This window comes from Crassostrea angulata, chromosome 1, assembly GCF_025612915.1.
Source record: "Crassostrea angulata isolate pt1a10 chromosome 1, ASM2561291v2, whole genome shotgun sequence".
NCBI classification, from domain to species: Eukaryota; Metazoa; Mollusca; class Bivalvia; order Ostreida; family Ostreidae; genus Magallana; species Magallana angulata.
This window is the reverse complement of record NC_069111.1, coordinates 13,183,189-13,198,490: the sequence shown is the minus strand read 5'-3', so window position 1 is coordinate 13,198,490 and position 15,302 is coordinate 13,183,189. Positions and strand designations below refer to the sequence as shown.

Genomic DNA, 15,302 nt, shown 5'->3' with positions numbered 1-15,302 from the left:
ACTCGTATTAATATCTTATAGAAACCAGTTATGCAAAATCGATGGAACATAGACATATATATTTTAAATTTCAAAATCGATTTTAAATTCTGTGCTTTTTATTTGTGCTTTTTATTTCTTTTCCCTTCCGAGAATCGCGCAGTTGAGAGATGATAACGGATTGATTACTTCTCTTAATTTTAGTTGCAAATCTCTGAAAAAAAAATTCAAAACAAAATTCTACACATTACACTAAAAAATTTCCTGATTAGCAATTACAATTTCGTATCTTAAACATTTAAGCTTGCACATTGTTCGATTGGCCAGATTCAGAAGGTTTATTTCATTTTTGCTTTGTGTTAGAATAAACTTCTTGCTTTTTTCATTGACTTCCTATATTTTGAAATCCTCTCATACATTTTATTATTCAAAGACAAAGTAACTAACAGTTTAACACGCAAAAATGATAAAATAATATTGGAGAGATTGAAATACGATTATCAATGTTACAAACTTATTCCTTATAATATATTATCAAATAAAAATTTGACAGCAAAATATCACAGGTTCAGGTCCTTTTAATACCCCATGCTTCTTTGTTTTCCTTTTCCATGTTTTGCTCATTTCTTTTCTCTAATGACCTGATACAAATCAAAGAAATTTCGACACTCGATATCTATTTGATATTAATACAAAGTGTTTTGATATTATAGGCTTTTCAATTAACCAATAATTTATAGAAGTAAATCAATTTACTGTAACTGTATAACTCGTATTTTAATAAATTGTGGATTCACGTTTGGCCTAAAATTAATATTCCGCTACTGACTTTCTTAGCTTTTTAAAAAGCTAACCTTGTCAACACCATAAATTAATGTTTCAGCATTTATGGCATACTGTAAAGAGTAAAGATATATTCTTAGAGTGTGACACTCTAATAGGAAGCGTTGAGTTGTTTCGCGACTACCACAAGTACAATCGGGACCGCCCATGATGCTATGAGAATGAAGATGAACTTTTAGAGGCTCTCTTTCTTTCCTTAGTCTTGTATGTAAAAGTTGACTTTTACGAAGGCAAAATAAAAGTAAAAAGGACATGACTTGTCGTGAGAGTGTAACTGAAGAAAGCGTTTCAAATGTGATATTTTTTCTATTTGGGTTTTGTTAGATATGTAGTGGCAGATTTTTCCAAAGTTTGACCGTTGATGGTACAAATAAAGTTTTGTAATGAAATGTAGTACTCTTTATATCAGAGTAGCAGTGACCTTGGAAAATATTTTCAGGGGTACAGCAATGGACCACTTTATGAATTTTATGAACTTACGCTTGTTGGCAATGTGTTCAGTCCCTCTTCTTTTGCTTTTGTATGATTATAAGGGTTACTTTTCTTTACGCACATTGTGCTTATAGGTATGAAAATGGCACTTATTCGTCAGGAAAAATGGGCGTCATTTGTCGACGTAAATCCCTTATCATTATTCTACGGGGGCCATTAGTCTGCTTCACACCGACTCTCCCCAAAGTATGTGAATGATGTTGTTTTACGTATTAAATGGATTTTGGAGGCAGTATAACATAATTTGGTATCAGCAATAAGGGAGCTAAGTAATAATTAGTAATTAATACTGTGTTGGGTATGTTTATATGCATATGGTTACTATTTGAAATTATTGATTTGGATTCATGTTTGAATAGCTATTAAACAAGTTTAATCACTGACATCAATTATTCAATCATTTTCATTACTTGGGTATTGATCGAAGTATAGTAGATACTGCTGGTCTCCTTGTTTTATGTTTCAGCCAATAATTCAGGCTGGACTTGTTATTATTAACTACAATGATTCCTGTTTCACCTTTAGCTTCACCTCGTGTTTATTATCAACACGACTTACTATTACCAACTACCACAATAAAGATTCTTATCATGGGATTCAATTCACAATGAAACAGTGTCAACATGTGACTTACCATCACCAACTACCAAGACAATAATTCGTATCGTTGACTTCATTTTGTGCTCAGTGCGTTACACACATCTACCACGACACCCATTATCGTCATGGCTTATTTTACATTGCATCCACCACTTCCTGTGCTCCAATTGTGGTTACCATTCCAATTGGTTATTTAAACTCTAGAAATCGTTTGTTTTCGGAATTTGCAACATGGCAGGGTTTCTCGTGTCTTTGATTGTATTGTTTATTGGTCAACAGCTGTACACCTCTAGACATATACAATTAATAAACACATGTTTCAATACATTTACATATTGATGTAGGCAACTTCCAAGGCTTGCTCAAAGCTTGGGAATAGGTGGTCTGCTCCCAGGGTCTATCTAACCTTGCCATTAACCCGCTTTAAGCAAAGCGCTATTTATCCATCATTTGATCCATTGATTATTTATTTACTCAATGCATCAATTGACAATGATGGTTGATATTGATTATGGATTGATTGATTTAATAATCTTATTGCCAATGTCATTGATTTATATTGATTGATCAAACAATTTGATTGATTGATTATGGATTGATTGATTGATTGAACAGTCTTATTGCTGATGTGATTGATTTATATTTATTGATTGAACAATTGATTGTTGATGTGATGATTGATTGATTTATTGTACAGCCATAATCCTGCTCACGATCGGTTGTTAAAATGCATGTTCAATTTCAATAATTTAGTAATGACCAAAAATGCCAGTTGGTGTTCACTTGTTGTCTTTTATAATTAAATATTTATAGTTCATTCTCGAGGCATTAGCGTCCTGGTACCCCAAAACAAAACCTAAAAGGCGCCATCGTCTTCTTATTGAAACGGGACTATCTAGGGGTTAGTCCCGTTGATAATCCGAGTTTGGAAGGATTAAAGAACAAGATTTTCAGGGTTTAAAGAGTTATGTTATATCCTTCGAAATAACAATCATGCAAAACAAACGTATGAAACTATATTTCTTAAAATCCAAGACTGTGATAATACCAATTAGTGTAGATAGAGATTTAGGTTCTTGTCGTGCCAGCATCTACTTTTACATGAAAAAATCAATTTCTGAAGTTCCATTTTAAGTCCAGCACATTCTAAGTAAACTTAGACATTTCAAACTTGATATATTGATGCATCTCATATAGTACCGGTAGATAATCCCTACTGATTTTAAGTTCAACAGGTCTCTTTCATTTCCGAGGGGGCATCAGTGTTTCACAAACTAGTCAATCAAAAATAAATATGCATTTTTAACTTTATTATCAATAACTATTTGTCAGAATATGTACTTGGGCATGATATTTTACACCACTAAATATTTTAAACAAACATTGAAAAAAATTAACTGTTTCATTGAAGTCAATGGATTACATTCCGCTTAAAAATCACACGATGGAATGATACTTTTTTCCAAATTTATAATAAACACAAAGTGTTTTATCATATAATCGACAATATGAATATCATAATACAATTTTCTACAAATATGACCTCAATACCTACGTTAGTTAGTACAGTGTATATATATCGAGTATTCCCGTTGCTTTATGTTCCAAACAAAATAGTACATAGATAATGGATCTTAAGGCAATCGATAAGCTATCTTTATAAAATGTTTAATTTAATTTACATTTGAGAAAGTAAGTGACCGTGGAGCCCTCCCCCTCCTTTACCACTCTTTGGGATATTGTAAAAAATATTGACATATTGAAGTGAAAATAAGGAATTGAATAAAAGGTTGAAGTTACAGATATAGTAACACCCTCTCCCCACCACCCACAGGATAAGATTAGATTTTTGTTTGTTTGTCAATTTATTTGGACGAGTTTCTAAAAACGATACTAAGTGCCTGTTAACAATAAATGTCATGTAAATGTTTGTATTCATTCGCATATACTGTAGACCTCTACCTCACAGAGCTGAAGAAACTCACGACCGGAAACAATCTGAAGACGAACATAGCGCCCTCTACACGTTTCTTGGCATGTCATGTTCACTACCTGATGCGATGTTCCCGGTCCTTTAAAAAATCCGCAGAAACAACCGAAGTTTGAACCGTCCGTCCCAACTGTTACATTCAGGTCATGCAATCTAAATTCTTTGATAATGAAACAAAAAACGTAAGTATACAGGTGTAATTTTAGACAAATAATACTTTCAAGATTTTAATCACACAAACATGTTTTAATTGATAAACTGGTTAATGACTGCATTCAATTTTGATGATTTAAAAGGGAAGATCGGAGGAACATCTTTTTATATACATGTAGATCTACTTTCAGATTCATGAAGGGATTTGAAGGTTGGGTCTTATGTTATGCTGTGACATATACTGCAGTACTATACCTGAAGTTTTTCTATTAGTGAAAACAACACGCCCAACATGAAATCTGTCCAAAAGATCAATTGTTAAAAATGGATAGAGATCTTCATTTGTTACTGCACACTCGGTATCATCTGGACGTACTTCTCCATTCACTGCGAGGCTACCGTTACCAAGGCGCTGGTATGCATATACTGGATCGGCATACACCGAACTCATTGTTGTTGGACTGTGCAGTGCAAGATTATCTAAAACGACAAGTTGCTGTCCTTTAAAAAAGGACTACAATACGTGTACCATTTGCATGTGTTTCCAACGAAAACGTGAAAGCCTTAAGATTATCAGAGATTCCACCGACTCTAGCCCTCTGCTTTTAACCACTAAATTTGTACGTTGTATTACGTATACATGCATGTATTGCCCTGACTTTTTATCTTAGAATTTAAAGGGTTTATACTTCTAAAATAATGATCTATCTATCTATCTATCTATCTATCTAGGAATGAAGTTTACTTGTATAGAATCAGGCATTCGGTGAATTCTACCATTTTCACACACATAACGATTCGCACTACTTTGTTAGATATGCAGTGACAGCTTTGTGTAAAATTTACTAAAAAATTTCATATTTTGATGCATTTTTCTTTAGATTTAAACTTTTATACAGAGACATATTTATTCAATCATTCCTAAATGCTTAAAAAAAAATTTTCATGCATTTTCTAGCCTCGTCTACTACAAAAGTAAAGTTAAGTTACATGTGTATTCGTAAAACAACAAAACATTGCAAATTATGCTATTTGATGCATGTTGTAGTTTCGGCATAACATTAACTTATTTCATAATAATGATAGATCATATCACATGCCAATTATTTCTTAAAAAGGAATACTTTGTTTCTGCCCTGTTTACCGAGAACTTTACAACTACAGCGCCTTTAAACGTATGTGTGCATATGGCACGGAATCCCAATTCAGATAAACTTGTGCTAGCCTGGTTCCCTGAGCTACCCATTACACACAGGAACCAGGCTAGCTCATGCGCAGGATGAATTTTCCCCATAGCCTCGCTTATATATTTTCTGCGTGGACCTTAGGGTACACGCAAAAATAACATTTTTAAAGTTTGTAAAATATTATATCATTGATACATATAACATGTTGATCGAAAGACACTAACGTTAAAGCATATATCGATGCTATGAATAGTCAATAGAGTTTATGCCCCCTCTCCATTCTTGTTTGTTATATTTAACAATTTATGGGGATACCTTCAATTTTATAAAATTCCCGTTATTGTGAAAAATTAGCCCGACATAGATCTACTAAGTAAAAAGGTCGCTTTTGAATTGGATTCCTTTAAGAGACACTACAACCCAGTTTGCGAAATTCCATGATATGACAACTTAAATGAATTTTCTTGTTAAGTTCCAAGTATGAACTTTGCAGACAATTACGCTTTTTGAAACTAAACATTCTCAATTTATCACAATCAAACAATTTTAGATGGAAGATACAGTAAATATTGCAAGCCAAGCCTTTTGTTCAACAGCGCTTGCACATCGATTGTAAATATCGGTAAAGGGGTAAACAGACCACTAATTTCGATAGATTCAGCTAGAAAATGATAAAGAGAGATTGAGACAAAACAAAAGTGCGAACTAAAAATTTCGCAAGAAATAAAAATATAAATCTACTTTTGTCAGTAATACTTCATTGTATTATATCATATTTTAACATTTAGATCCGCAAAGGATTTTCATTTCCTTTTTTTTTAAGGTGCCTCATTCAAAACAACGTTTCAAGGTCGTACCAAGTGTAGAAATTTCTTAACAACAAGAATATAGACGCTTCTCTATTTGTTATTTGCATGACCCTGTGCATTTATTAATTTCACTACCTGCTTATTTCTATAAAATTACATTTAATTCCACTAACAACTGATGTCATTCAAAACCACCTTATATAAAAAAAAAATTTCAAAGTTCGAGTCGTTTACTAGTAACATAAATTCTGAAAACAGGAACATCTGGCCATGGAATTTGACAATTAATCGCCAGTTAAATATCGAAGAAAGAAGATTCAAACATTCAGTAAATGCACAACTTCTATTTCTTTAATGAACTATGTGTAAAAAAATGTGTAAAAAAATGAAATGCCCAAGATAAGGGAAATGAGCTGTAGTGTCGCCGTAAAGTAAAAACCTCTTTTCAACCTAGTATAGAACAACAAAATACACTTGCATGTTTAATAATTGTCTTTTTCGATTCTATGGAATTTAAGCTTCGAGTATTTAGTATTTGACTTGATATCAGAGAGATTTTTAAGTGTACGGGTTCGCATACGTGTGTTATAACTACACGTGCACGTTTTTGTAATTTATCAGTTCAGATTTCATAACTTGTAGGATATAAACGTGTACGTAAATTTCAAGGCAGTTTTGTGACATAAATTTACTTAATTAACTCGAAATAAATGTTGAAATTATTATCAATATACATGCAAATGAAACAATAAAATCTATATAATGTATCACAAGAATATATTCACTCATCCAGTAGATTACATTTGTTGCAAAAGCTATAAGTTTGTACTTACGTGTATACGACACTCTTCAAGTTTAGAAAACGTGTAGAAACCTTGTCGTCAAAAAACTGATGACGTAATACACGAAGAATTTAGGTGATTCCCCTAGTACACGTTCCCGTACACGTTTGAAATCTCAACTTATCTAATGTAAATATCAGTGTAAAAAAATTGAAGAAAAAATTGTAACCATTTAAAATACCTCGTGTACTATAAACAATACAGATAAAACAAGGCTTCCAGAATACTTTGAACAAAAACTTACCGTCCTTGCATATTCCATGAGCTCTTAAGAAGAATCCATTGGGGCAGTATTTGTTCTGCAAGAATAAATCAGGCGTGTAATAGTTCAAAGAGGATTCAAAAAAATTAACCCATAACAAATAGAAAATAAGAAATACATGTAGATCAGATTGTAGCCACATATATTATTAAAAGACACTGAACAAATTTGATGTATTATTTTCCTATTTAAAAGGGGTTATTCTTTAAATACGTATAAACATAAATAAATGTTTCATTAGAGTGCGTTTGCATTTTTCATTTGCTAATTACCTTCACTAAACAGACAGACAAAAATTGGTCATTAGTTACTGTGAAACCTTTTATGCAGGTATTTAAAAGATTATTACAATTATAGGTATTTGGTTTGTTTTTTTTTTTTTTTGGTTTTTTTAAGACACTGTTATTAACAATCACTATGACGAAACCTATTAATAGAAAATATGATATATTCAATCAATTAGGCATGACGTAGAAATAATTTAGTCTAATTGACAAATCAATTTGTATAAAAAGGTTGGTAAACAACCCTTGCAGACGACAAATATTTGCAAACAAATTGATTTGGATTAACTTTTTCATAAAGAAAAGAATTTTATTGAAACTTAATTCATTGGAAGGAAAAAGGGTCGCATTTATGAATAATTTAAATGGCATTATTATTTTTCCAGAATTGACGAAATGCATTGCACACACTATAGATTTGAATATATTTATTATTGTCGACAAAAGAATTTGAATGGGCAAACAGATGCAAAAATTACGAGAGAAATACATGAAAAAAATTAAATTAAAAAAATTCTATATATCTTTTTTTGTTTCTAAAAAACAATACTTCAAAAAGCATAAATCAGAAACCATACGACTTCGAAGTGTTATAATAATTTGTTATCTTCCAGCAATATTTAAATTTTAACAGTTTTGAGTCGACATCTTAATCAGAACCTCCTCTGACTGTAACGCCTGCTTTTTATAATTTGATGTTTGCCAACATTTTAACAATAAAATGCTTTCTTAGGTGATTCATGCGGGATATAATTATGGGAACATTGCAGGAAAAAATACAGAAAAAAAATAATTTTCTTCTGCAATAATCGCTACCTTTATAACCAGCATGAATTATCATAGAAAACATTTTATTGTTTACATTTACATCTTTTTTTTAAACATTTTTTTTTTGAACAAATTGATAAATTTATTGTAAAAAGTCAGAAACATTGACCAAACTATTGTTAATGTACATCAGTAAAAAAAGACACAACCAATGTAATAAAATTCATTTTTGCTATCTAAATTGAAAGAACATGCGTTCATTAACCTAGAAAATGAATTTGGAACAAATCTCCCACTCTTTTTAGTCAATATCTAAAGTTATCGGTGCACTATCCCCCTTTTCCTAGGTTTAGAATTAAAAAAGAATCATTACTTTTTTTATATGTGATTAAGGGTTGATATCTAATACATTAGATAATGCAAATATTAAACTATTTTCAGGGATAATGTTTTGCATAAATTGCAATTCATTTTAAAATTTCAGTCGGAAGCAACAAAACGAAGTTAGAACTCATGTCATTAATTTCAGATTTTCATCACAACTATCTTGTATGATATATCATTCCGGTGGCTTTTTTATTTCAGTTACATATATGTATATTGGGTAAGAAAATGAATTAAAAAAAACTCAAACACAATATATTTATAAAGTATATAATAAAATCTGGTTCAACATACAAACTTTTCATTGCATCATGTGTAATTCCCAGTACATCTAACAAAAATTACAAAAGTAATAAAAAAAGTTTCTAGGAAACATGCATTTACGAATGTGAAAAAGAAACGACATTTATGATTATCTAAATAACACAAAAGTAAATTAAAAATATCGCAATTTAGAAAACATTCATTTAGGATTTGTCTGTTTAAATGTAAAGTGGTTTTAACAAATGAAAGTACTGGATTTTCTTATTTGCATAGCTAAAGATTCCAACAAATTGAATGCTTTAAATATGCCCGACATCATTTCAGTATCGGTACTGTATATTAATTGATTATAAATGTTTGCGAATATTTATTGGATCACCGAGTGCCCTGAGTAAAGTAGTAAAAAAATGAAACATCGTAGCGGTTGTCAATGGCAGTTTTTATACGATAATATGTTTTTTAAACATCGACCAGGATTTTGATAGGTTCGAAGGAGAAGGAATGTATATGACACATCTTTTTTGGTAATTTTACTGTAAAAGCAATATAAGCTGTATTTTTAGAATTTTATGTTTTTGTAAAAACCTGTTAGTATGCTAAGTCTGCATGTGACTTAAACTTTTATGATAAATAAGGTTGGAAAAAATCATTAATTTTTGTCAGAGGAAAGATATTTCTTCTAAGGAACATATAGCAAATGAATTTTTGTACAGTAAAATAACCGCCCCCTATGAGCAGAAGTATACGTCATTTAAAGTGGTTAGGGAACCAGTTTCAGGGGTTTATGCACATAACAGCACGAGCTATTGTGAATCTAATGTACGGGGTACTGTGAATTTAATGTACGCGGTATTGTGAATTTAATGTAGGGGGCTTACATACATTATTGCAGGGGCTGCCACGCAGTGATGAGGAAATATACAGAAGCTAAAATTTTATATACATATAGATGTTTTAAACATACAGAAGCTGGGTTAGCATTTTTAGTACTATCAGTACTTTGATTTTATATAATTATGTTTCTACATTGTATGCTCATATCGTTTTTTAATTACTTTTGGAATCAAAAATACCAAGATCCGCGTGAGACGCGTTTTGTTCGCTCTGGCAAGTTAGCTTTCTAGACTAACCAGAAGACGCATTTTCTAGATCAATTAATTCTGAAATGTCACGTGACACGCGTTCTTCAGACAAGTAAAATATGAAAACTACACATTAGGTCTGTAACAAATTCCAATAAAGCGCAGATTAAGGGGAAACACTTTACATTCTAACATCAATGTAAGACACGTACAAATGAAACAATGATAAAACATTTTTGATGTCTTTTAAATGCTTTATTTCGATCAGTTATTATCTTCTAAACGTTTCTATTTCATGTACTTTTGTTTGAACGACTTATAAGTTGCCAAACTTTGCACTTGCCGTCGAAAATATTCGTTTAATATTGCTTTCATGATACTGAAATTAAAAAAAAATTCTCAAAACAAAAAATGATTAAGTAAAATTAAAATCAAAACAAAAGCATTGAACTTACCGTTGTGATTTCGTAAAGTTCACATTGTGTAGTGGTGTTTGAAAGTTTAGCATGTCCATAGCGTAGTCGACAAATTAAGGAACCTTCAAAATGGCAAAAATCAAAAGCGTTACAAAGAAGATTCATTCCACAATACAATGCACACTCCCCAAGAGACTTGATTTCCAGGGTGTGGACAGAGAAAACACATAGATCTTTGGTATCGGAAACATGCCCTTGTTTGATGAAATTTGAAGATGAAGTAATTAATTGTCCTGAGGAATGTATTACTATAAAACCGTGTAAATGTAAAATTGCTGCCACGACTTTCATTTTAGATTGTTTTCGCCTGCAGCAATTAAGAAAGTAATCATATATGTGCATAATAACTCAGGTAGACTAAGAATTTATACAATAGGTCGATCTCTCATTCAACCAATCTCTAAACATTTTCCCTACTCATATCAATATCTTATAGAAACACATTATGCATAATCGATAATACATATATTTGTTTCTAGTTTAAAAATCGATTTCATCTCGTATGCTTTTAATTCTATCTATCTACCGATAAAAGTGCATTTGAAAGGAGGTGCGGATTGAATAATAAAATTCTCTTAATTCTAGTTGGAAATCTCTGAAATATTTTTCAAAACAAAATTCTACACCATTAAATTGAATTTTTTTTCTGATTAACATTACAGTTTCGTATTTTAAACTTTAAGGTCTGTATATTATTGATTTGGCCAGTTTCAGATTGTTTTCATTTTGCTTTCCTCTTGCTTTCTTCGTTGATTTCCATTATTTTGAAATCATCTCCCATATTTCATTATTCAGAGACAAAGCAACTAACAGTTTAACAGGCAAAAATGATGAAATGATATGGGGGATATTGAAAAATAATATGAATACCAATGCTACAAACTAATTTCTTTTGAAAAATTATCAAATGTTAATTTGACGACAAAATATCACAAAATAAGGTTCTAATGTTGAGGTCCTTGCAATACCCCATGCTTCTTTATTTTTCTTTACTTCTTTTGTTCATTTCTTACCTCTAATGACCTGATACAAATCAAAGAAATTTCAAGACTTTATATTTAATTAATATCGATACAAAGTGTTTTGATATTATAGGCTTTCCATTGACCGTTAATCAATAGAGATAAAAAAAAAATTAGCCTTTTTAAAGAAGATTGTACAATGTAGATATGCAAATGTAGAAACCCTGAATTAGATTCTCCTTGATGACAAGTTTAAGACTGCAAGCTCATATACTTCTAACGTACTGTCACATAGATAAAGTATTCACTATATTTCGGTTCTTCATATAAAAAAAATCTTCATTTTTGTTCAGACTGATTAATTTGACGTTATAAAAGTACATTGATTTTATCAGTCAGTCTGAACAACAAAGCGCAAGGCTGCTCTAGATTCATTTTCATATTTATAAGTGAGACGCCACGACAAAACCAGGGGCTGGTAACATAAAGGGTACTTAAGTCTAAGACAGTGCTTAAGTAGGACTTATGTACATTCTTAGACTTAAGTCTGTAACTAGAAGAGTGCTTAGCTAGGACAATTTACCCAAAACTTAGGCGGCCGGTAGAGGTGACTTAAGTATGTCTTAAGTATTGTTTTCATACATTTAGAAGTTCTATTGTTTATTATTTCAATTCAGCATTTGAATACAGTGTATTTATCGCATATTTACACAAAACCAATATCTAAATGATCACCGATATAAATGTTTTGATTTAATTGTTATGTAATGAGCTGTAAAATTTTTCATATTGTATGCAACTGGGCTGCTGAATAGGTTGTCAACATGTAATGGCCCATTAAGAAGAAATAACTATATATGTAAACTGCGAAAATTGTGAAATTTAAAAAAGGATAAAACCTTTGCGATTTTATAGACGACGATTGCCTCATTTCATTACAATGTATATCGACTTCACGATGAAAGTATACTCAGAGTATGTGAATTGCCGTATTGGTGAGGTAAGATGAATAACAATACATTTAAAGAAATTCACTACTGAGCATATAATTCTATCAAGTTCTAACGACATCGCCATATTACGCCACAGGCAGCCTTCGAAATTGTCAAAACAAAGAAGTAACAACAATAGACTGAATACATTACCTAAGATCCATAGCTTTGAGCTTTTTAAAAAAATTTAGGTACATATGTATGTATATTCATGCCAACTTGAATTGTGTCTGCACATTAACATCTACCCCATCTAATATCAAAGATATCAAGAATAAACAAGCTATTAACTAAGACAATAATTTTATAACCAATGCATTCATATTCGACAAAAGAAAATATTGGTTTTACTTTTTAAAATAAGGATGACTTAGCTAAGACATTGCTAAGTTAGCTTTATGTTACGGTATAAGACATACTTAAGAGCAGGACTTATGTAGGTCCTAAGATCCGCCTAAGCCCTACTTATGACCCTACTTAAGTCAGAATCTTAGCATGCTTTCTGTTACGAGCCACAGATTGTTAAGTTTACGTCTCAATCTAGAAAATGGCGCTGAAACACAACATCAACTTACGTTTTACGTTTTGTTTTTGTTTTTTATTAAAAAGAATGAAACGTTTTCTATTATCGCTGTTTACATTTTTAAAAACAATTTTTTTTTACAGAACTACGTCTATTTTAATTGATAAACTAATTATGAATAAAAAATTGGTTTAAATCTGTTTTATGCAAAGAATTTCAATTTTACGACATTAATTGAATGTTCTCACCATTTTGCACATCGTAAGCAAAGATAAAGCAAGTATGCGCTCGACGTCAACTGTAGTTAACGCCAACTATTGCCCATCTATGATTAATTCTTCCATGAACAAAATTTTAACGCTCCATTCAAAACATTAATATTTGGGGCATTACTTAATTCTACACATAGTCCCTTGACATTTTCTGTATGTTTTTTTTTCATAAATAAAAGAAGATAACCCTAGACATGCAGATTTTTCTTTGTGAGAAGTAAAAAAAATTAGAGACGTATTTGTCATGTTTCTGTTACTGCAAATAACTGCACCCTTAATTAAGTGAATAGTTTGTTATTTCGATTGTTTCATACCATAATTTGCGAATACAATGACAAATATAATTGAAAAATATCAGAGTGAAACATATATTACATTTACTTTAGATGAAACAATAGCAAGCTTACGAGGGTTTTGAAGTGAGATAATTAACGTTTCGTAACCATATAATTAGCTCGTAAATTATTGAGGAGCAGGAAATAGGACACTTAAAATGTACGTAGAATCTAATAACTTGTTTAAATTCTGGCAAATTAAGAAATATAACTAAAGTTTTTTTTTACCTGTCGCCAGTCTTGTTTCCGCTCTGTAAGTTGTATTGCAATTATATTGCTTTATCATTTCCTTACTTTTCCATGACGTTATAGATTTAAACCACTATACGATACACGGTGGGTTTTTTTTTCTTATAATAACATTTAAAAGGAATAACTGTTATAGCATTTCATTGATTCTGTTAACAAATCTATATGAATTAAAAATACATTTCAGTCTGAAGGTTTATTTTTGATACAATAGCTAAATGTCAAAGTCTAGGCTAATACAGGGTACATGTATTTGCGAGTGGTAAAATGCAAATATAAGTAATAAACAACGATTATTAAGTGAACATAGCGTTATGAATAGCAAGTGGTCTGCTGACATTTTTTTACATGGTCTGCTGACATTTTTTTACATTAAAAAAGAATGAGCGAATGAGTGGGAACTTGAACTGCCGGTCTTTGACAGAGATTTTCCTATTCGACGTCTAAACATTTTGGAGTCAGTGTTGACGGCAAACTTGTCTGCAGTGAAATAATAGACTATCTCTGAGCTTTATAAAGTATTCATTTACGGAGATAGCTTTAATTTTGGGTTTGTCACGTTGCTGGAATTTCTTGGCTTTTTGCAGAATATGAAATTTCAAATGAACTGACATTAGACGCGCGATTATTTCCCGTCGGCCTTTTTCTCTGGTTTGATTTCCTATTCTATGGCGGTTGAAAATTTTTTAATCCAATGAAAATCCAGTTTTTGGTGGGTTTTTTTTTGTTTTTGTTTTTGTAGCTTTTATGAGTTTGACCTTGATGCCTCTCCCTTGGATTCTCTCATACCGGAAAATCAAATCAGAACACGCTTAATATATATTATAATGTTCTTATGTTAGCTTCGTTTGGAGATCGTAAGCAACATGTGCATTAGTACATCTTGATTTAATTGTCATGTACACTGAAATCATATTGTAATTAGTTAATTTCACTCCACACATCTTCTAGAATGCTCCATCGCTCTGTGACATCACTGCGGTCCTTGATTACCCAGCGGTCTGGACAGAGTTTGATTGATCAGAGAACTAATGGTATCAGATAAAGCATGTTTTTTCCTCTGAAAAAATTATTCCATTACATGTACTCAGTAATACGAGTGTTCGATCTTTGAACTGCTCAGGTCGAAAATAACAGTTTTTTCTCTCTCCCATGCATGCATGCTTTGATATTATCGTTCTTGTATTTTCCAGATAAATGGTTCCTTTTTTAAAAGAAGTCATGCATATTTAGCTAAATATATCTTATCGGACCTTTTTTTGTCTTAAATCCAGTATACTTTTCTTTTATCAGGTTCTAAATTCATTAGATATATTAAGTATTTTTGTCACGGTTTTCACACAACATTCTTGTGGTTTTATTTGATATGACATTGGTTACCATCCTGTTCGATATTCTCAGCTAATATTCTCGGATTTATCATCCATATTTAGTGTACAGTCCTAGGTCTTCATCTCCTAAATCTTTCTTATTAGTTCCCATGCATGGCTCAAGATCCGGCAACACCCCTCAATTAGCTCCAGGAGTTTAAGCTCCAGCTTCAGGCAAAGGTTT

At 31.4% G+C, this 15,302-nt stretch overlaps 1 protein-coding gene across 1 annotated transcript; it reads right to left on the bottom strand.

Annotated features, from left to right (window-relative positions):
* Window positions 1–2,780: 2,780 nt before the first annotated feature.
* On the bottom strand, window positions 2,781–10,722 carry LOC128167072 (uncharacterized). Its single transcript, XM_052832591.1, has 4 exons — window positions 10,395–10,722; window positions 7,140–7,194; window positions 4,313–4,537; window positions 2,781–4,064 (listed from the first exon to the last, which is right to left on the bottom strand). Exons 1-4 carry the CDS (start codon window positions 10,704–10,706, stop codon window positions 3,850–3,852), a joined length of 807 nt encoding a protein of 268 aa, XP_052688551.1. The 5' UTR covers window positions 10,707–10,722; the 3' UTR covers window positions 2,781–3,849.
* Between the last annotated feature and the right edge of the window lie 4,580 nt (window positions 10,723–15,302).

Coding starts and splice junctions, on each gene's coding strand:
- LOC128167072 (XM_052832591.1), bottom strand. CDS start 10,706: ATGAAAGTCGTGGCAGCAATTTTACATTTACACGGTTTTATAGTAATA. Junction 7,195..10,394: donor AACTTTACGAAATCACAACG/GTAAGTTCAATG, acceptor TTATTCTTGCAG/AACAAATACTGCCCCAATGG. Junction 4,538..7,139: donor TCATGGAATATGCAAGGACG/GTAAGTTTTTGT, acceptor TTGTCGTTTTAG/ATAATCTTGCACTGCACAGT.